At 38.2% G+C, this 22,894-nt stretch overlaps 1 protein-coding gene across 12 annotated transcripts in view; it reads right to left on the minus strand.

The window, feature by feature from the left end:
* Window positions 1-22,894, minus strand: part of BPTF (bromodomain PHD finger transcription factor) — a 52,641-nt gene that overhangs the window by 22,501 nt on the left and 7,246 nt on the right. For 9 of the 12 annotated variants that reach the window (XM_053994454.1, XM_053994452.1, XM_053994457.1 and 6 more), the window contains exons 2-13: window positions 17,266-18,088; window positions 10,569-10,792; window positions 10,214-10,414; window positions 9,537-9,725; window positions 6,749-6,913; window positions 6,399-6,574; window positions 5,174-5,529; window positions 4,762-4,893; window positions 4,101-4,230; window positions 3,451-3,586; window positions 2,734-2,955; window positions 29-2,441 (exon numbers count right to left, since the gene is read on the minus strand). In XM_053994454.1, the coding sequence (XP_053850429.1) occupies window positions 29-2,441; window positions 2,734-2,955; window positions 3,451-3,586; window positions 4,101-4,230; window positions 4,762-4,893; window positions 5,174-5,529; window positions 6,399-6,574; window positions 6,749-6,913; window positions 9,537-9,725; window positions 10,214-10,414; window positions 10,569-10,792; window positions 17,266-18,088 (5,167 nt within the window). Of the gene's footprint in view, window positions 1-28; window positions 2,442-2,733; window positions 2,956-3,450; window positions 3,587-4,100; window positions 4,231-4,761; window positions 4,894-5,173; window positions 5,530-6,398; window positions 6,575-6,748; window positions 6,914-9,536; window positions 9,726-10,213; window positions 10,415-10,568; window positions 10,793-17,265; window positions 18,089-22,894 lie in introns of those variants that run through there. The other 3 variants (XM_053994463.1, XM_053994458.1, XM_053994460.1) reach the window with 3 other exon arrangements.

Raw genomic sequence — 22,894 nt, forward strand, 5'->3', positions numbered from 1 at the left:
CTTCTTCTCAAAAATGTAAAGTATGTACCTCCATGTGATCCCAAAAGTTGGTCTTGGGGATGGATATGGCCAGATATCCAATGCAGGCTTTGCATTGTAATTGAAATAAGGAACCTCTCTGATCCCTCCTCTCCTGGCCAGCTTTTTTAAGTCATCATTGGGTAAAACAAATATGCTTTTTTTACTGCTTTTGGTAACAAATTTCCTATAAGATGGCAAGGCAGTTCCAGAACGAGTTTTTTTGGGTCTTGTGAATTTCATTAACTTCACTTTGTCTTTTGTGGAATATTCTTTGCTGACAGTCATGGAAGTCACCAATGTGCCCTCTGGGGTGGTCAGTGAATCAGTGACTGTTGTTGTAACCACTGTTTTACTGTGCTCCTGGACTGAGATGACATCAGAGTTACTCTCTGAGGCTGGAGTGGTGAGCTTGGTGACAGTGGTGGTGGTAGTGACAGTGGAGATGGCACAGTTTTCTGTAGAGGAAACAACTGTGGTTTTCTCGTCACTGGCAGCTCCAGTCTCTGCAACCTTAAACACCATTTTGGACTCTGTGGACACAGTTGAGGTTGTGGTAGTCACTTCAGTAATAACAGTTTTCATTTTACTTTCTCCATTAATATTTTCCATTTTATATGTCTGTACCCCGTTCTGGTCAGCAAAGTGACTGCTCAAGCTGGATTCCTCACACGAGGTTACAGGCGACGGGGCAACTTTCTTCTCCTCAATTGCTTCAGTTTCCATAGATTCTGTTTCACTGTTCAGGTTATTTCCTTTACAGACAGGCTTTGTTGGCAGGGAAGCGGAGCCAACACTGGCAGACCTCTCAGCAGAAAGCTGATTTTCTTCAGTTTTCTGCACACACTTGGGAACTGCATCTGGTGGCTGAAGACTCTCTCCAGACTCAGACTCAGGTGAGCCCTGCAGATGTGACTTTGAGTCCACATTCTTTTTATCCTTTGTGTCCTCTCCCATGATGTCACCATTCATGAATGGTTTTACTGAAGATTCCTTAAAAGTCAACGGTTTTATTTCATGTTCTGGAATGGATTTATTAATATTATTAACTTTTGGTTCAATATCACCCCCTGCCTTTGCTTCACAGGTATTTTTCACTAAGCAGTCATCATTTGATAATGCTTTAATGTCATTGTCTTTTCCATTCATTTGAAATGATGATTTTTCTTTTTCTGTCTCAGTTTCTTCATCTTTATTATTCTTTTTGTCAGTAATAGTATTTACATTTGTCTGATCAAGATATTTCTTCATGGTACCCGTCTCCATTTTCAGTTCCTGACCTTTATTTTGACCATTAGCCTCTGTTAGTTTAGAGCTCAGTAAATCCTTGTTATCATCTTCCCCATCCATGTGTTCCAGAGTTTGACTTTCAAGGTTTCTTTCAGAAATCAACCCTGTTTTAAATGATTCTAGATCTTTATTAGCTGATTTTTGGTGAAATATCATCTTTTCAGATTTACTTTCAGTCTTTACAGGAGCAATTTCTTCCTCCATTTCACTTTCTTGAGAGGACATGGTTTCCATATGGCTTTTTATCATACAATTGCTTTCTGGATCTTTGCTTTGCCGTTCAGAATTCCCTTCTGAGTCTGGTTTTTCAAGAGTGCCCACAGCATCTCTTCTACAGCTGCTTTCAGGTACCACTGGCCCTAAGTTTTCAAGTTCTCGCTGAGACACTCTGGTAATAGGTAGCTTTTGTTTCAAGGGTTTTTCATTTCTTTCTGAAACATCCCATTTGATTCTGCCTTCTGCACTGGTTTGTTTCAAGCCATCCACTGAAGAGCTCTCAGACTGTCCAAGAGCCTCTTGTCCTTGACACTTAGCAGTCGAAGGCTCAGGGTTGTTTTCTCTGCCATCATTCTGAACAGAGCTGTCTCCTTCAGAGGATTGAGGGGAGTTTTCATCCAGCAGCTGCCCCTCTTTTGAGAGCCTGTTTGACAAAGGCAAAGAAGGTTCATCTTCATCCCCAGTTTTGGTACAGGAGATGCTGCTGATGGGCAAACAGTCCCGTTCCACATCTTCGGCTTGGGTCTTGTCTGAAGTGTAGCTTTGATCTTGGGAAGAAGAGTCAAACTGGCTTCCTCCTTTCCCATTCCTTGTTTGGAGCTCATCTGTGTTTTTCTGGGGGCTCACAGATCGAATGCCCCCAGTTTTAGCACCAGCCTCCAGCTTAATCTTTTCTAGACGTTGTTTTTCCTCCAGTGTAAACTGTTTGATTCGCCGCTCCAGGAGTCCATCTAATTTTGATGATTTTACTTTCCTTTTGTAGCAAGTCCTTAAATGAAATCCCTCACTGACATTGATTATATCCCGCTTACAATGACTTTCCTCATCTTTTATGGAGGATTCAATTTTTACATCATCCACATCCATAGGTTCTTCTTTGATGACTTTATCATTTTCGCCATCGATGTCTTTTTCCACTGTGAAGAAGAAGTAACTCTGAGTCAGTGAGCTCCCCAATAATGAATACCAATTATATTTTTACATTAAGTACTAAGAAATAAATGGGGCTTTTAGCATATTAAAAGATTTCAATTAAAAATGGAACAAAAGCTTCACACACTGCTACAATGGATAACAGGCAATCATTTTACTGAGACATTTTAGATGTCTTGACAAAATCTGTTACACAGTTTTTCACTAGTTATTTCTGAGGTTCTATGCTTTTACTCATACAGTAACATGAGTTTCACAATAACAAAAGATTTTCACCTGTGTCTTTTGCGTGCTCTAAGTTTCCAGAAATTGTGTCAACTTCTAATTTGTCTTCATGCAACTTTTCTTCTTTTACTTGGACTTCCTCCACGGTTTCTGAAACATCTGCTTTGTCTTTTGCTTGCAGATCTCGAGAATCCTTTGCTCTGTCTTTCTCTGGTTTTACCTTAGTTGTACCTTTTCGTTTATCCAAGCTGCATTTTTCATCTTCGCTCTTTGCTATTAATAAATTAAATTATTTCAATTATCCAGAGTAATTTTTGTACTCTGCCACATTTGAATGCATGTTAGTTTACCTCTCAAATCATTTGCCCACCATTAGTGAAATCCAGAAAGAGAATTAAGCATCTACTGATAACACCATAGACTAAATGGTGAACTATTGAACATATATATACACCCCCTCAATATTTAAGATGTAATTTTTTGTTTTGATGCCCTACCTAACTTTTATCTACCTTTAATTTAAATAAGGCTATACAAAGATGCACAAGTATTACACACAACATAATTTAAACAATTTAATGTAGCTACAAAATGTAGCTACAAAATGTCTGTGACAACTGGTTACACTGTTACATCAGGTTACACTGACCAAGATTACCAGATACCTACAAAAGCATTGCTGGAAAATTACTCCTGAAGTCTCCTTAAGAAAAATCACACACAAATGAAACTGCAATTAAAAAAAATGTAACCAATGCAGACACTTACTTGACAGCAATTTTCTGTAATTTGCATTAGTATTTCCTGGCAGTTTGGGCATAAACCTGTGGACATGGGTTTTACTAATCCAGCTCCAGCCACCATATCCTGTTACCCTATATTCCTCTCCTTTTTGCTTCCAAACCTGTAAATATTTTTTAAAAAGTAATATTAATGATGCTATTTGCTGCATTATTAATGTTTATAGGAGTTTTTGAATCAACCTCTGTGTTTTGTTACAACAAGTGCAGAGCAAAGAACTACTCCAACAGAAGCAGTTAATATCTACTACAGGAGAATGTAAAGGTTTCTACAGTAGTTCCCATCATATTATGCAATCTTCCAAAGGCTGGATTTTTTGCGGAGAGGGAGTGGGACAGGGACAGACACAGACAAGGTTCCAATAACCCCCTAGAACCTTCCATTAGGAAAGGCTGCATTTGCAGACTCGTATCTGTCACTCAGGCAGTGTCAATAAGAGCATGACACAGATCAAATTCAGCTCAGACCAAGATAATGTGCTTGAATATATGGCCATGGTTCCTACTTCCATGTAGGAGTAACACAAGGACATGAACACTGTAACCTTAAATGAAAACAGAGAGTCAGAAATTAACAGTTTCTGTTTTCTTTGTTCCTCCCACAAAAGAAACCCTCACCTGGTGTTTGACAGGAAATGTGTATTTCACCCATGTAGCTTGTTGCATTGTTTCTTCTTCTTCTTGTTTTCTCTCCTTTTTTTTCACTTTCTCCTTTTCTTCTCTTTCTATTGCTGTCATTCTGCGTAATCTAATCCATACAGATTTAAGTGCATTTAAGTACAGGATCTTGCAAGCAAATATAAGATGTCAACAGCACATAATACACCTTTGAATAAGTTTAAATATCTGCAGTTAAGAGGAATGCCCACTATCAGGTATTACTTGTAACAGGAACATCACTTTTTTTGCTATTTCAGTGAGACAAACACAGCTGGATGCAATTGTGTCTAACACCAGACACATCTATTTTCTGCTCCTATGACAAAAAGAGAGACAAAACCCAGACTCCAATGAACTGAGAGTACTGAAATTTGCTCTTCTACTCTCACAGAGTTTTAGCAGTTTTGAGACTGTGGCTCAGATAAAACAAATGCAGGAGCAATGACACTGTAAAAATATTGTCATGGTTTTTCAGTGTTTCTGTTTGAGAAAATACAATTTAAGTGCTGAATGACTATTTCAATTTAAATATAATTCTTACAGGCTTAGAGGAACTAGCAGTTGCAAACCAAAGTAAAATTCTCATATTCAAGAATATTTTAATATTTATTAATTTTACCTCGTATGCCCCAAGGATTCCCGCCAGATGGGCAGCATGACAACTGGTTTGATTGCACACTCCAATATAGCCAGTGCTAGTGCAAATTCTCTGGGTTTGCTGCACATCTGAACAGCCTTAATCCAGTTAGACCTAAATTGGAAAAAAGAGAACCATCTGAAACATATACATGCACTAATATAGCCTGCCATTTTAAGAAGACTTCATGGTAGGATAAAAACTCCTGTAGTAATACTTTACTCAAATGTACAACCCTTTTAGTCTCCATCATAAACACACATTATGTTTCATTAGCGTGAAGCACAGTGCTTGGAAATCACAGATTTGAAAAAACAAAGACTATTGTTTATTAACACTGCTAGCAAAACCACAAGTAAAATATGAAAATATGTATTTCCATTTATTCATTTACCTGTGGGAAGCCCAATTAGGGTGAAGGAAGGATGCTGGGATATTGTTTTCTAGCTGAATAATGGTCAGCCTCAGGGTGGATATGGTGAGAACTTTGGAGCCATGCACAGACCCGTTCCACTTGAACTCTCCAGCTGGAGTCAGGCAGAATTTGTGTGAGAGGTGTCGCCTCTTGTCGTGGTCCTCCCTGTGCTGATGCTTGTTCAAAGCAAAGGAATTGGTGGCATATTGATTGTGATAAACACGGTACTTCCCCTCCTGCCCCAGTTTGAAATAGTTGTTGATATTTCCTTTAATCACAACATCCTTCTTGGTGTTCACTCGGGAAACTTCACCTTGAGAGTTGACCACCAGAACCTTATGGAAGAAATATTGGAAACTTTTCAGTGAATCTGTAAAGTAATTCCTTCTATTTACTTATTTAAGATTTAGGCTTCAAACATCTATCTATAAAAGAACAAATATACCCTGCACCAGTGTGTAGAAACAAATAACTGTTTATCCAATATACCAATAGATGTACTTCATTGCCTGTCTACAGAGTTAGGATATTCCCAGATTAACTTAACTTAACTAAACAGGACCTGTTTTGCTGTCCTGATTGTGCCTATGGAGGGAGAGAGCTCTGGGAAAGCAGCTTCACTAACCTCAGGCAAGCCCTCTGTGAACCCCCTCCTTGGTACATCACAGAATTCAGACATGCAGCTTAGGAAACAACTATCCTAGACTTTGAAAACATGGCATAGATAACATCATTGGACTAATTGGACTAATCAATAAATTCACTAAGTGTTAACTTACACGGAAAATCAATTAACAAAAATAAAATTAATATACCAAATAATATGCAGACAATTAACTGCAAAAAAGGTCCCAACAGTTGAGCATTTCCTTCCTGGAAAAACTGGGCTACTTAAAAAAAACAGAACCAGAACAACAAACAGCCCAGTCATGCAAAACAACTACACTAGTGCATTGGGTCACTGCCATTACTCTGCAAAGAGCACTGAAGAGAGTAAACAAAAAGGGGGAAAAAAGCTTCCTGTGATATTACAATTTCACCATTTGCTAATTTATTATTACTGCCTTTTCTAAAAAGTACTTCCATTGCCTGAAAGAAATCACTTTTTTAAACTTTTCAGTAAAATTTAGTATCCTTTAAAGAAATTGACATTTTCCCAGAACATTTTTTGCCGTTCTTTGAGTTTTCCAAGATGTGCACAAACCTCTCTGGTTTCTTTATATAACTTATTTGCTTCATTTGCTGCAGCAGCAACCTGCTGGCTTTTCAACTGGCTCAGTTTGCTGTCTGGATTTCTCAATCTGGTGAGCATCCGTGTCGAGCCTGGCGTGCCCTTCCCTGCACCTGGAGAATCACTTCTGTCACCATTGGATTTCTCTCCTGCCCAGGAATAAAAAAGGTTTTTAAAACAAACTTAAGAATTGGAAGTTTTCTAGTGATGTATGGTAGTTACAAAAAGAACAGAAAGTTAGTGAAAAGATGCATAAAATGGAAGTTGGAGATCCTTATAATCCTTATTATTAATATAATTATCATCATCATCATTATTATTACCTATATCCTCTGAAGCCTGGGATCCCCTCTCTGCATTTTCAGCATCATCAAGAGTCTTAATGGAGTCATTCTGGCCAGAGCCCAGCTCGCTGCCACTGCTGTTCTCAACATCTGCCTGTGGAGGTGCAGCAGAACCACTGCTGGGGATCATCTGACCAGTTTCTTCTACAAAAGAACAACTTCAGTTTTAGTTTTTCCCTTTTGAATTGGATAAATGCAACTTTTTAAAGTTTTCATCAAAAAAAAAGGCAGATGAACATGTTTTGCTGGACTGGAGGGAAACACATAGAAAATATTAATTCCCTTCAGAGCACTGTATCCACAAAAGTATTTTTTCTTCTGTTTCAAGCAGTTTCAACTTCTACATCTCTGAAGAACTGAAATTCATACCTGTATTTAAAATATATTTGTATTTCATCCAAGACAATTTTTTTCTATAAATGCACACACAGATAACCCCGAGACCATTTTGCATTTAGAATTAATAAAATTTGGTCTTCCTGAAGCATCTGATTTTCTCTCTTTTCATTTTCTTGTGCTTTAGCTGTTCCTCAGAGCACACACCTTTCCATTTCCCCTGCCTTCCAATGAGTCTTTGATTGTCTCTTCCTCAGCACCTTAATTCTCAGGAATCCCACATATTTCTGTTCCATTGGCACCACTCTAAGTATCAGCCCACTTAAAATATCAGCCCCTTCCTGATCTGATGGGTCTTGATGTGGCTTCAAATGGGTTCCTGGTCCTCAGCTGTCTCGTTGCTGTGTCTTGACAGCTCTGGACTTTGTTGTCACCTCACCTGTTGTGCTGCCCCAGTTGGAATTTTTGACTAAATATCATTGAATTGCAGCTACCTAGAAATAAATCCCTCCACCCTCCCAGTAGGAACAAGCCCCCATCCCTCAAACCAGTAAACCCAGCAATGTCTTCTGGGCTTAGAGCCAAAGGGAGACAGTTCAGCAGTTTAAAATCTACAAGAGCTGCCTGTTTCTAGAATTCTTCCAAAGCATCAGGGATTCTGATGTTAAGAAAAGTGAGAGAACAAAACCCGTTTTGTGTGAAATATTCACTCCTAGCAGAGGGATCAGATAAATATTCTGGAATTCTTAGAGGATCCCTAATCTGAATGTATCTTGATTTCTGACTGTGCCAAATGGGTGACCACCAGTGTTTGATCCACTTCCCTTTTTACTATGAGGAAAAATGGACCTGTTTCCATGGCTGCTATTTGGAGGAGGGTGGAAGCACCCAAACCATACTCTTAATAAAGATTATTATCCAAATTGCATTTAACAAGGATGGTAACAGACATTCTCATCTACCTCTGCATTTTACTCATATTTCCCCCCTCCTCTGGGGATAACTGCCTCACTGATCCTGGTTCAGTATCTCTCCCTCTCTCTGAGAGTCTCAAACTGAAATTTCATAGTAAGAACACAAACATTGCTGTGAGTATAATGAACCAGACATGAGGGAAAAACCCTCTCCACACACACTTTCCTACAGAAAAAGAGCCCACAAATATACAACTCACGTAGAAGCTTTGGAAGGAGAAAAGTACTTGTGAAAGTATAATAAATAATGATAAATATGTAAGTGAATCTTTAAAATAAAATACAAACCCTATAAAGGTGTCTGAAACAAAATTATAGTCTGTATCTTTTCCATTAAACCTCTACACAGTTATTTTAACTTTAAAAGGGAATAAAAAATAGGAGAACTGGCAAAAATATTTGGTCATGTATCTAAAATATATGTTTTTTGTCTTGTACATCAGGGCATTTTCTGTACTTAAAAAGTATTATTATGAGGCTTGCAGATTACAGATTAATCTTAGCTCTCATTCTGTCCTCCTGTTCAGAAAGTTTATTACAAGGTTTGGATGCACTGACTTTCGTAAGATGAAAAGTTGCAGACTGTGACTGCTTGGAGAACTATTTCTGTAGGAGAGAAAACATTTACTACCCCTTTTTAAAACATAACACACCGAGTATGTTCACATCACACATGTTCAGACTTTTAAGAACTGAGAATAAAACTGAAAATAAAATCCTGATAATTTTAATGGTGATCACCTGTTTAGAACAACATCTAGTTATGTAGTAAATCCTGTAATAGAATATAATTCTAAATGTAATATAAAGTAATTTTAGAATAGTACACTCATACTTCATGTTACACCTAATCAACTCCCACTTATTCCTAAAGCAAAAGTAAGTTTGTCTGATTTTAAATAGTGTATATTACTACCTTTGAGTCACTGACATGGAAGAACAAAACATGTTAAAATACAATAATCCTTGTGCTTATAATTCTGAAACCTGTTTAAAATTTCCAGCATGACAATTTTAATCTTGACATTTCAGTGCAATGGTTTATTCTTGTGAATGAAAATGCTTTGTTAGTAATTTATACAGTAAATGACAGATTAAAATAATAAACAAGCCAGCAGCAAATTAGGTTTGAAATAAACTTTGAGAGGATGCTAACAATCATTACAGATCACTATGGAAAAATAAAATATACAGAAAACAGAAAATAAAAAGCTTAGCCATAGTCGTCTTCGGAAGGCATGGAAACAAATGCTAATGTCATGGAGGACCACAAATTTCAAGCACTAGTTGCAAGAAAATTAACTTTGAAATGTTAATAATGACAACGTAGCAGTAAAGGATGGCACTGCAAGCAAACAGCATGAGTGATGTATGCTGGGAATGGTTTTAGTGGACAAATCAGAGAGAAAAACAGATTCCCCAAATTACAGAGGCATTGGTAACAGTGCCTTCTGTACCTGAGAGTTCCAGAGGGAGCTCTGATGCCACCTTCTTCTCTGCCACGTTGTTGCTATCAAGGGTTTCTGACTGACACCCCACTGCGTCCTTCCCTTCAGAGCAACTATTCTCTCCTGCAGAAGGATTTGTGGTGCTGTCATCAGTGCTGGAGGTCACAGAGTTACTTTTATCCCCAAGGACTGTTGCCTCTATAGTAAAACGCACAACAAAACTTTAGGGATGTTCTTTATTATGCCTTAGGATGTCATTTGGCATCATCCATAGAAAGCAACTTCAGCAGCTTTGTTTGTTTGATAATGCTGAAAACCAGCAAGCTTTTTCCCTTCCTTTTTTTCACTAGATGGTATTGTCTCAGAATCAAAGAACAAACCAACTGCGAGTAGGAAAAAGTTAAAAATTGTGGTTTTCTACAAACATGCTGATCACAACCTGTAAGTGCCACCTGTACCTCAAGGCAGGGTATCTAGGAGCCAGCTGTACAGAAGTAGGAAAGTTGGTGAAATTACTTAACAAGAACAACTCCAACAAAGCACAAAGCAGAAAGGAACTGACAAATACCACCTATTACGGAAATACCTTGGAGTATCATACAAAGAAAGTATCGCATCAACACCTAAATAAATGTGGGGTTCACTTCACTTAAATGGAGCTGTTAAAGCACAGTCAGTTTCTTTACCTTCTGTTCTCTCTTTTTCCACATCTTGCTCACTGTGTGTTTCCTCAATTTTATCCTGGTCTCCAGATTCTTCCTTGTCTCTCTCAGCATCTGTCTGGTCATTATCAACATCACTTTTGGCCTTTTCTGCTTCCTCATCTCCTGTGTTTTTATCTTCCACTATTTCTCCTTTTCTTGCTCTGATAATGTCCAAAATTTCGTCTACAATATAAAGCATGTTGTCAGCATGAAACAACAAACCACCTACAGAGCCACAGAGCACAAATAACATGACATAAATCCTGCTTCTGATGTAAGATAAACTAGATTTGAATCAAAGTGCAGTATCTATTCCCATTACATAAAATATTCCTACCATTTGCTGCAGAAAGGAAAGACTTGTTGCTGCCCCTTGCTTTGTTTGTAAGGTCTTCTGTCACATCCATGTGCCGATGAACTTCTTCACGCATCTCGTCCAGGGTTTTGCATAGGTCAGCTTCCCAGTAATCCTTGTCCAGGCATTCAATTAACTCTGCCAGCTGGATCTTTGTGCTGTAGTACCAGATCTTCTTATCCTTCTCACTTTCTGAATCTTCCTCTCTGTAGGAGTATTTAAAAAATATTGATTTTAAAATATCTGGATAAATGACAAAAATTGCTATCACCTGCTTTCTGCAGAGCACTATGAAATGTCAATACCTGAGTGTGAATAAACAAATCACATTGCTCATAATGCACCCAGTTTAATATCAATATTTCTTTCTTGTTTCCTTCCCTTTCTTCATCCCCTTAGTTCTCATGACAACTTCCTCAGGAAAGCTTTGAAGTCTCCTTAAACCTGGTTTGTCCAATCTGACAACAAGATTTATTCTTATTATGTTTACTATTTCTGTAACCAGTAATTTACTACTAAGCCTGAAATTATTTGTAAATCCAGAATCCATAATGGTAGCTTCTGACAGCATATTCAGGAAAATACAGAGTTAGAAAATTCGAAGTATAGAATGTCACATTCATAAAATATTTTATATTGGCATCCTACAGCATCCACCTGTGAGAGCACCAATAAGGGATGAGTCATAATACAACCCCTTTGAAAAGATCAAGGGATTTCCACATTTTTAATCTGCAGTACTCCATGACCCCACGAGTCCAGAATAACTGGTGCCATGAGCACCTCAGCAGGGCCACAGACCCAAGGGAGCTCCATCAATACCCCAGGTAACAGGCTCTCCTGGAGCCTGCAGAGCACAGGGAGGATGCTCCAAGTGGCTCTGCAGCTGCTGGATTTCAGCTTGGCTTGGCAAACCCTGGGGAGCAGCAGCAGCCAGGGTTTGCCCAGGCTGGCATGAGCCCATCCACTCATTTCCACAGCACATCCCAGTGCTCCCCACACCGTGTGGATGGCACTGGTTGCCAGCCTGGCCCTCACCTGGGCAGAGGAACTAAACTACTGCTGTGATTGCACCCCCTGTTCCAGCACTGCAGGCCTGTGGCTCACTGAGAACCCTAACCCAGAGTGCTGACAGCAATGGGAAGCTGACTGTAAATCTTAAATATCTGCCCTTGTGGGGTTTGTTGCAGGTTCCTCTCTACTGGTTCCCTTCCCGTGGCTTATATATTAAAAATGGCACAAATTGGCTTCAGAGATTCAGAAGGACAAACAACCTTAAGGCAATTTGATTGCTGTTGATCAACTGCCTCCCACTCTGTATTTGTGAAACAATTAATATTTGCAACTCAAACAGAACGCTACTGAAATAAGATGGTTGTGAAGTTAATAGAGGCAGTATTACACAAAATTCAACTACTAACTTGTCACAACCATTATTACAGAACAGACTTTTGGTTTTGATTATAAAACCTGGTGTTCTGCAAAGAAATTTGCATCTCTCTGATAAAGGCCTTTGCTCATGAAAAGCAACTAATTCTGCTTTACCCATTTATTCCTCTAAACTGCCAACATCCCATTAGTTTTAACCACACCAACCTATTACATTTGACAAGTTTTCTCAGAAAACAGCTCATTTCAGGAAGAACGTCACGTACAATGCACCAAAATGTAACAGCTGAACACTGACAATCATTCAACTCTATGGAATATTCTAGGCCTGTAAACTTCCATGTCAAAGAAAAATTACTGTTTAAACCATGTTTCCTCTAAACCAAGAGTTATTTACTAATAACAATAGGAATGACAGCACTTTCATTACTGGTGCTGAACAAAAGCCACAGAGAAGGAAAGATAAAGGCAAACATCCAAAAACCAAGATGGAGAGGAAGATGAGAATGCAAGAATAGGGCTTTACACAGTGAGAGGAAATAAAAGGATGAAAAAAAAAAAAGCTTAACTACAAAGGACAGGGAATGGGTACCTTCTGAGCTTTCCCTGGCAAGTGCCCAAGGGAAATGGCAAGTGCAAGCAGTTGTAAGGCAGCTGTGCTCCTGTAGAATATGATGCTGTTATTACTCTATTTCTTAACTAACTGACCAAAAAGGGAACTTGAATCTTTCATTTTGAACCCCTCTGTTGTAGCTGTTACAGGATTATTTGCTAGAGAGATAATGCCATTTATATATCCTCTTATATGACCTAGATATGCAACAATATAAACACTTTATATAGAATGAGAGAGTCACTTTGGCTGGAAAAGACCTTTGAGATCAAGTCTGACAATATATTCTCATCTCTCCATGAGGAAGGCTGTGCCTGCATCCATCTGCCAGAGAAGTATCTTGTACATATTGCTTCCATTTTCATGGTGATCATCCAAGTGTTTTCTTATTTTCATGTTTCTCCCCATTCAGCAAATGTGAGACTGCTCCAGCTGCACTAATGCAGCCAGGGTGAGCATGTGTGTCACCTGAACATCCCAAGCAGCATCTGGCTTTTCCCTTCCCATCAGCCCTTTCTATTCTAGGTTTGCAAGGTTCCATTGGACTGAAAAGCAATTAACTGCTGTTTTCAGTTTCCCTGGATAACTCAAGAAAAAGCCTTCAGCACCGGTAAAGGTTTACTGTATTGCAGACCAGTAAACCCTGAGGCTCAGTGTGCAGAGCTGAGACATCAGACCACCAAGAGTATTCTGCAGAAAGCACCTAGAACTGATCCCTCCATGTGTGATTCGAGTCCTGCCCATTAAAGAACTGCTCAGAAACAGACAATGAGGTATCCAAGAGTATTTTAATACCCTTCTACTTCATTTGTATCAGGGTTTGAGCATAAAGTTTGTTTTGATCTGAAGACTATCACAACCTTAACAAAAGAATTTCAGGAATTAAAGAGTTTTCTCTTGAAAAAGCACAGACAGAATGTGAAATGGCACAAACTGATTGGTCTGTGTGCTTACACCAAACTCATCTCTGGCCAGACTTCTTTCCAAGATTCAGATGTGTGCCAGGGGAAGACTTGGAGCACACAGCAGGAATCATTCCATGCAATCCGTTTTGGCCAACTTAGATAAGACTTAAATTAACGATTATATAATTCCAACTAACTTTCCCTTAACATCTTCTTGTGTTTACTAAAGGGACACAACTTTTACCCTCTGAAGAGATCAGAGGGGCTGTCATAAAAAGATGGAAATATCCAAGGCTGCACAAGGACCAGTTCCCAACGTTTTTCTCGGCCAGTCCAGACATTTGCCAGCTTGGTGCTGGACAGGGCGACTCAGCTGAGTCACACACAATATGTGAGGCCAAGGAGGGAGAAAAGAATCACATGACTATTTCCTACCTCTTTCAGCCTCCTTGGCTGCCAGGAACTATTCACTGGCAGGCTGCAGAGACAAGTTTATAAACTGATAAATGCGACCGAGAAGATAATCAAAACTTTCAAGTAAGGTGATATCAAAATATTTAGTACTAGTAGTAGTAGCAGATACTTCCTAAATTCCATGATGATACAGTTGGAAATGGAAGAATTCAGGAAACTGTTTAAAACAATCTATTCAAATGAAGACCCAAACCCTTGTTAATTAACTGGAGAAAATAGAGGAGGACCCTCTAAGAACATAAACAGCATGACAAATCTTGCAGAAAAAAAAAGCTGAAACTGCTTTTGTCTGTTGAGGAAGATCCATACAACTCAGGAATAATAATGTGCATCCTATTTCTGCTATCAAAATGAAAGCCAAACAGTGTTTCATTATCTTCTTTTGCAGATAATTGCTATATCCAAAGCATCTCAATATTTCTATGATGATAAACTTGTTAAAACACTGCAGCAGTTTAGAAGGACAATGCAAGTCAAAGTCTCAAATTTCCTGAGTTAATAACTTGCAGAAATAATCTTCACAAGTAAAACAAATGCAACTGACCCAGAGGCATTATCCTTAATTTATAAACAGCTTGAAACAAAAACGTCAGGAATTTATTTGCTCTTGGCCTGTTTTTTTGTTTTAATCTTGTTGATATTTGTTCATGAGGTGTCCATTTTTCCATCTCTGTGAAACAGAAGAGGTGGAAAAGAGAAATAAACCCACAATGATGGGCTTAAAAAAGGCAAGTGATGGAAATAAAGTATCAGGGAACAAGCCTACAAAACCCTTTAAAAGGTAGGAAAACCAGCAGTAGGTTGGATTTCTGACATTTAAAGGGGGACAGGAGAGAAGAAGTAAAAAGCTCTGAAAACCCTTTTGAGAAACAAAACCACCAAGAATTTAGGATTTCAGTTCTCTAATCCTCCTGGGCAGGATTTCAAATTGGTATTTGTGCAGATTATTTTTAGATCTATTAGTTTCCTCTGATACATTTGATCACATGTCATTGGGGAATATACTCTATTCATTTTAATAAAGTTGATATGATAATATAATTTCATGAATCTCAGGTTTTAGAATTAGGCAGTTATCCCTTAAGTTACCCTTCAGTTATCCAAGATATCAGGTGTGGTTTGATCCTGTTCAGTGTGTATATATAAATAAATAAGTAAATATATGCAAAAGGTTGTGGTTGGAATACAGCATGCTTAATGCATTTGAAAACTGAAAGTACTGAGTTTAATGTCAATGTCAGTTATTAAAGTTGCATTTTCCTGGGATTAAGTTGTGTACTACTTTTGCCCCCTTATGATATAATTTGCCCACAGAACACCTAAAAGGAATACAAAATATTGGTTTTTAAAAATTCAATACATTTAACTTCTGAGGATGTCTCTTCTGAGTGCAGTTAGAATTACTACCAATGTGCTAGAAAGGAGCAACTCTCACATGTGCAGATTTCAAAGGATCATGAAGCACCTGCATGATTCATTTTAGTTTGAAGTATGTTGAAGTACTGCCTGTATCAAAACCTTCTGAACATCAAATACTCCACTTCACTGGGAAAAAAACATTGTTTCACAGATCAAGTTTGGTTAAAAATAATCACCTATCTGCCTACATACAGGGAGGAAACAAAGTCTGCTCATTTATCTCAAAATCCTGAGTGATGTAGATTTTTTAATGTTAATTCCCAGATCTCTGCCAGTACAGAGAGCAGTGAAGACAAACCCAACCTTTGAACAACTTTTTCCTCAAGAGTTTGAGGGGGAAGATACAAAACCAAGGCAGAGGTAACCCTAAGTTATTAAAGCACAAGTAACTAGAGCAAAAATAATCCCAGTTATGTGTCCTTTACAACCAGGCTCTTTGTGAAAATCAAGATTTCAACACATTTTCTGAAAACAAAAGGTAGGAAATTCTGTATGAAGCAATGGAATAATTGGGATATCATCAGCTTCAGGTGCTCATCACATCCTGGTGAACCACCTGAATGATCCACCCCTTACTGTGGAGCATGTAACTGAGTATAAACATGAAGCATATATATAGGGAAAAAAAAGAGAAGAGTATAAAAGATTCCCTGCATCCTTTGAAGGGTTACTTGGCATTACTGTGACATTTATAACCCAGAGAAACGAAAAAAGATCAAACATGGACTCTTTTTTTAAAAATATGAAAGAAGAACACAGGAAACAGAGCAGAGATAATTAATACTTAAAGCATCAGCTGACAATACTCCAGAGAAACAGCCCCACATTTTAAAGGAATACCATGAGCCCTTAGAAGTGTCTTCTTTGCCAAGATGTGACACCATCAGCAGACCTCACAGTCCCTTTTAAATATGCTAGCTACTATCTTAACATTCACTATAACCTGCTTTGTATGAAATTCTGTTAAGGTACCCAGCTGTGGTTTATTTTCTCTGTAACACTGAATGGAAAACTGTGTTTCTGTGTTTTCAGAGCTCTGCTAAAATCTCTATTTCTCCTAATTTAACAATAGCACTGATCTCACTTAAATATTGTTTCTCCTCCACTATGAGAACAATTGGATAAGAACAGTCTTTTATGAGAAAACCAATCTTTAGCCATTTTCCTGTGAAAAATGAATTTCAGATTCAACTTTTCAGGTAAAATTCAGGGCACAATGCCCTCACTAGCAAGGGTTTGATTCCTATTAATATTTTGAGGTACATTTGTATCTTGAGACCAACCAGTAACAAGAAATTGTGTGAAACACACACAGTACCTCCCTCGAAGACAGGCATGATATTCTGCGGTGACTTTCTTTGCACTACAGAGCAACGTTCAGTGCAACATTTTCTGCATTTCTAGTAACAATGAGTTCCTTTGAGCATCTCTGAAAGTTTCAGCTTCAAAGGCAGAGCATCAAATTGGTACCAGAACCTGGCAGCCAAACACTGCTTAAGCAGGTGACAGACCACAAGTAGTGTCCTCCTACACACCATGTGATCATAAAAAGAATCAAACTTCTTTTCAGTAATTTCTACAAGAAACTGGGGAGTTCTCATTAATATTCCCTTTCTTTGCCTCACATTCATGTGTTTTAGGCACATTAATATTAAGCCCGAGGTCCTGTTTTTATGTCCTTTTTATGTATAGATTTTAAGAATATTAATTTTCAATAAATCTGGATTATTTACATGGTCTTTAGTAATCTCCTTAGAAAACAGCAAGCAACAGCCTTATCTAAAGAAAGAACAATTTTAAGATGGCAACAGCAATTTAAATTATGTATTAAAACCACAGTATTATTGTTCAGGAATTAAGCAGTGATTAGCTCACTTACATGATGATTCTCCTGTTCAGGAACCAGTATTTCCGCCGGTGCCTGTCGTATCCGATCGGTTCGTGTCGGATGTATGGTTTGTTTTTTTGGATTTCAGCCACACAGTCAGTCACTCCGGGCACTTTATGTGCCACGCAGACCTCGCACTGCCACTCGTCTTCGGGCACCTCCTCCAGGGGGGGTTTCACACACTCCAAGTGGTACACGGCCGAGCAAGTCTCACAGCAAAGCAAATCCCCAAGTTTGTGACAAACCCTACAATGATCATCATACTGAATAACACCTTCTGACATTAACTCCTCACGTGCAATGTTTGTGGTAAGAAACTGATCCACTAAGAACTGCAGAACTTTGATTTTATTCTCTACTGGTCCATAAGGATAGTCCTCTGTCTCTTGGTAAGGAAGAACATGATGGTATTCCTTGTCACTCTCACAATATACCCGCAGAACCTCTGGCCACGTCATTCCATCTATGAAATACAAAGTGGAATTAACGCTATCTTTGAGGTCAGCAGGTCCAAAGGTAGTATTTGAAGTGTCTTCTTCACGTAAAACTGCTTTTAACAGCACTATATGCATCTCTGCCATAAGTGTGCACTGCTCTTGACTTACCAGAGCAGCACAGAAGTCCTCAAAACGAAAAGGAGAGAGGCGCAAAACAGTGCCAAAGTTCCTTAGTACCTCATAGATGGCAATAACATTCATTATATGCTCACTAGGCACCATTAAGTCCTCTGAGGATTTAGGAAACTCCAAGGGTGGGATATCTTTTTCTTCCAATATTGGAGAACGAGGACGATGTGCTCTCTGTCTTCTCCTACCTGGAATAAGAAACAACAGTAAGAATTTTGCTGTTCACAGGTCAACTTGTTTGAACATCTATCATCAATCACTGTGCTAACATTCTGAACTAATGCAAATTAAGGCTTCACAAGCTTCACAGTTACATAAATGTGTTAACTCAGCTAATCATCTTATACTTTAACTAACAGTATGAAAATAAAACACAAGATATCTGAAGTATTGCTTTAGACACATACAGGAATTGCATTTCCCATACAATATAAATCTACTGAAGCATTAAAATGAAATCTAGAAATGTAATTGTTTAAACTACTTAAAAAGAAAGACATTTCCTGCAGCCAAAATAATAATTTTTTCTCACTTTTATTCAACATGACTCATTTAAACCTGAAACATCAAGCTCCAAACAGGTATTTTGTATTAAATGATTGCAAGTTATTCTCCTATCTAGCAAGGGCATCCAGGAAAGCTCATTTCAAGCAGATGTCATAAGACATCAATTACAACAAAATTAAAATACAAAAGAGAACCTAAAGCGCATTGCCTACTGCTTTCTACTTAGATTATTTCTTCTGACTACCTACAAACCAAAACCAGAAGGTAAATGTGATGTTTTACGAAAATATTTCCAAAATTCTCAATTTCTCAAAACAAACAAACAAACACCCCCCAACCCACTCTCATGCTTCAATACAACAGGAGCCATATCCACAGAGTGAGGAAGCAAAATTACGGAAGGACGAAGTTTACCAATAAAAGCTAATCCAAAGAGCTGTTTTACTACCTGAAAGACATTGAGCATAATTCATTCAGTCTCAGACATCAATTCAGATAAGATGCTACATTTCCTTCCCTTGGATTCCACTATCCTTGATGCCAAGCAGAAGGAAAAATACATGAGGAATGTTTTTTTAAATGACACTACCTGACAGATTAAATATTTTCATCTTCTATCAAAATAACCAGCAACTATTTCTCAGCTATCAGTTAAAAGTTTTAGATGCTCTCAATAAGCTTATTTCCCTTTATAGAAAAAACAACTTGAGAAAATCTCATAAACCATCATCTAGGTTTAATCCAAGAACTGAGATGAAAACTGGTTTTAGGTCCTCTTACTAAGCATACTAAGATTCTGGTCAACAACTACATTTCAAAATTACCCATTGTCCATAGACAAGTGTCAGCAGGACACTTCATGCATGGTGAAAATCCAAAGAAAAAGTTATCCATAGCAGCCATTTCCCACACACACTTCCTTAAAATGGGACATGTATTAAACTTTGTGTGTTCTGACACTGAAGAGTGACACAGCCAATAGTCTGGAATTTTAAGATTCACATTCATAATTTCTTAACCAAATTCTGCACATAACAGACCTCCCCAAAAAACTGGTTCAAGGAAATTAAGAGATAAAGTGAGGTCCAGTCAGCTTGGATGTTACCATTAATGGAAATGGTTCTCTGTGGCATTTGTTCAACCCGCCCTACTCCTTTCAATACTCCCAGAAATACAGAAAATAAGTCTAATGTGGGAGAAAACCTGCTAAGGCAGATCCTGCTGAACCTGAAACACCATCATTAAAACATTAATGCATTGAAAAGGAAAAAAAAAAAAAAAAAAAAAAAAAAAAAAAAAAAAAAAAGCCACATCTAAGAAATATCTTGATGCACAACAAATGATTCCAGAAAAATAAATCAACCCCTAGACTGGTATGGCGAGAAGGCACCAGACATAGCTCTCCCTTTCCAGTGTTAAAGAATGAAATTTTGTGCAACAAATTACACAGCAAACAATATAGAAAATGAACTGCAAGATGTTTCCATTACAGAAGTAACAGGTCAACCTCATCTGTGGATAAAAATAACTTTCCAAGTTTGAGTTCTGACTGTGGAAAGTGAAGGAATGCTTCTATGACTGTCTTCCAACATGCCTCTGCACTAATAAATGGAAAAAGTTTAATCATGGCAAACACACAAAGGAGTTTCACAGCCAGGCACAAAGCAAGTGTTCTCTAGATTAAACTCAACTTTTCTATCAACATGATCCAAAATCATATGTGCATAAGCCACAGCTGGTTTAATTGAAAGACCCCAAAGCAAAAGAAGACATGCTCACACAATAAACTACTTTGGGGTCCTGAAGCTTGCTTCAACAATGGAAGTTGACCATACAGGACACCACCACAGAACAGATATTCTGAAATCACTGATGGCCCTCACAGAGTCCAAATATGACAAAAGCCAGCAGAGCTATGAACCAGGTTTCTTTCTGTAGCAGAAAAACGTGTCTGTCACACAGTAATGCCATGAAACAGTCCTTCAAGAAAGAGCAGCAAGGATGTTAACCCTACTTTACCTGAACTAATGAGAAGTGACAAATCCCCCCAGTAATTTTTAGACAAAGATACACCAGAGTGAAGGTCCACTGCTGGAAAAAAATGGACTCCAAACACCAATTTTGCTGCTGTCTCTTTACCACAAGATAAGCATGGTATGGAATCACAGAATCATTAAAATTGGAAACATTTTCAAGATCAAGCCCAACCATCTCAGCCCCACTACCATGTCCTCAAGTGCCACATCCACACATTTCAGAACACCTCCAGGGGTAGTGACCTACACTAGTTTCCTGAGCAGCCTGTTCCAGTGCTTTACAACCCTTCAGCAAAACAAAATTTCCAAATATATAATCTAAACATCTACTGGCACAACTTTAAAACTTTAAGCCGCTTGTAGATTTGTCACATGAAATTAATAGGGGAATAAAAAAAAAGAACTTAAAACAAGGCATTCCTATGCCTATGTTCTGAAAAAGTTAATGTCTAACACTTCCTCTTACAAAGGAAGCACATTGGTACTATTACAGATCTAGAAGAAATGTGTTATCAGGATATAAATGTGTCATAACAGCATAAGAAAGAATTGTACTTTGATGCAAGCACAATACAACCCTGTGGCTGCATTAGTCACACCATTCCGTCTACTACTTAAATCAATTTGTGAATTTTCACGTTTGTTGTGGTATAAAGAAGAGAAATTTCAAAAGCAATAAGAAAACAGACAATAGGAAAAGCAGACTGGATTATAAAATGTGTGCTTCATTTGTGTTAGGCCTCACAGTTGCAGCACATTATGATATTGTGCACCTCAACACTCCCCATCCACACTGCAAACCACACACCACAGCTCAAGAGCTCAAATAATTTCTCTTTTTGGACACTGAACTGCTCTGAACAATTCTCAACTAAATATAAACTGGTTTCCAGAGCTAAAAAAGGCAAGTATTCAAAGATGCAGAATATTTTCGAAAGAAACTGTATTTTTCTCTAATGACTTGATGGCACAGCATTTAAAATCTTTCTATGCTGGCTTTTTTTCTTTCCAATTTCACTTTCAATTTGTTATTAATATTCTCTGTACTGGGCATGAAGAGAATTTGAAGTAGAGAGTCACAAAGTGTGATTAACATATTCAGAAATTCCCAGCAATTTGTGCTTAAATGTATTACTGGCCAATACACCAACTGTGATCTCAAGATCTCAAGAAACATTCAGACACCTTAAAAAAAACCTCAAAATCCCAAACCAACAAACCCGAGCAATCTAATAATCTTCAGTGAAAAGGATGGACATTCTCTGCCAAGGTGCTCATAAATCTTGAAGCATTGCAAGTGGCTGCTCAACTGAAATTAAAAGTGCAGGTGAGTGGAATAGATAATGATGTCAAAGTGCTACAAGTCTCTTTTTTGAGCTGAAATGTTGGTGTTTTACTGATTGGGTGGATAACCTTTCTTCACTGCTGATTTTTCAGTGTGCTGACAACCCTCACAGCTCACCCTGTTTTGGAGCAGCTCCACCTCCTGTGTGAGGGTTTTTGAAGACTACAGTCCATGTTTACCCAACTGTGTCTCATAAACACAAAAAAAACCCCCTCAAATGTTGAAAAATGTCTCCCTACAATAAACATATATAATTTTTCAAGCTCTTCACTTTCAAAGATAATCTTCTTTTTCATGAGGCAAGTGGGCCAATATTTAAATTCGACATTCAGTGGCAGACACAAAAAGCCCACAGCCCAACAAAGAACTCTGGCCACTTCAAACACTTTAGTTTAAATTATTTAAGAGATACTAGGATTTGACAACCTTTTTTTTTTTTTTTTTAAGCTTGTTGTCATTTGTCAAGGATTTGGGCCCCCACAGAGAATTTTAGTTTCAAACAGAAATTACAGTATGTACTATTTTGTTTAACCCCAAAACCACCAAGAGGATTGCAGAGCAGGTGCACTGGCAGGTTACTTCTCCTTTAAGCACCATCACCTGACTCACCAGACTTCAAACTGAATTTTCATGTAACTACTCTAAATTCAAGAAATCTACTCTCAGTTTACCCACACTGAAGTTTCCCAAAACATACTCAAGTTTTATTATCTGCAAATTAGATACTTCTGAGATTGTTTCTGCATGTTAACTAAGTCTCTGAAACAAATTTCACCTCCAAGTTTGAGGCAGTACAAAGGCAGAAAATGTCCACTTCTACACCACTCAAATTCCATAGCTTTATTTGGTGGGGAAAAAATTGATTTGCCAATAGCCTCCTGCTGCCACAGCTGGAATATTGACAGGATCCAGATCCCCTGGAGTGTCTGAGCACTATATTTCTATCTAGCACAAGCTTCTTTTAAATGGCAAGTCCTTCACTGGTTGTCTCTCCCCAAGTGCTGAAGCAATCTGCAGTGGTGACCTGTCCCTATTTTGAATTCTCTAGTTGAAGAGCTGCCTGTAATTAAGATTAAAGAGTAAACAATTCTATTTCCATGGCACAT

The sequence above is a fragment of the Vidua macroura genome, chromosome 19 (assembly GCF_024509145.1).
Source record: "Vidua macroura isolate BioBank_ID:100142 chromosome 19, ASM2450914v1, whole genome shotgun sequence".
Taxonomy (NCBI): Eukaryota; Metazoa; Chordata; class Aves; order Passeriformes; family Viduidae; genus Vidua; species Vidua macroura.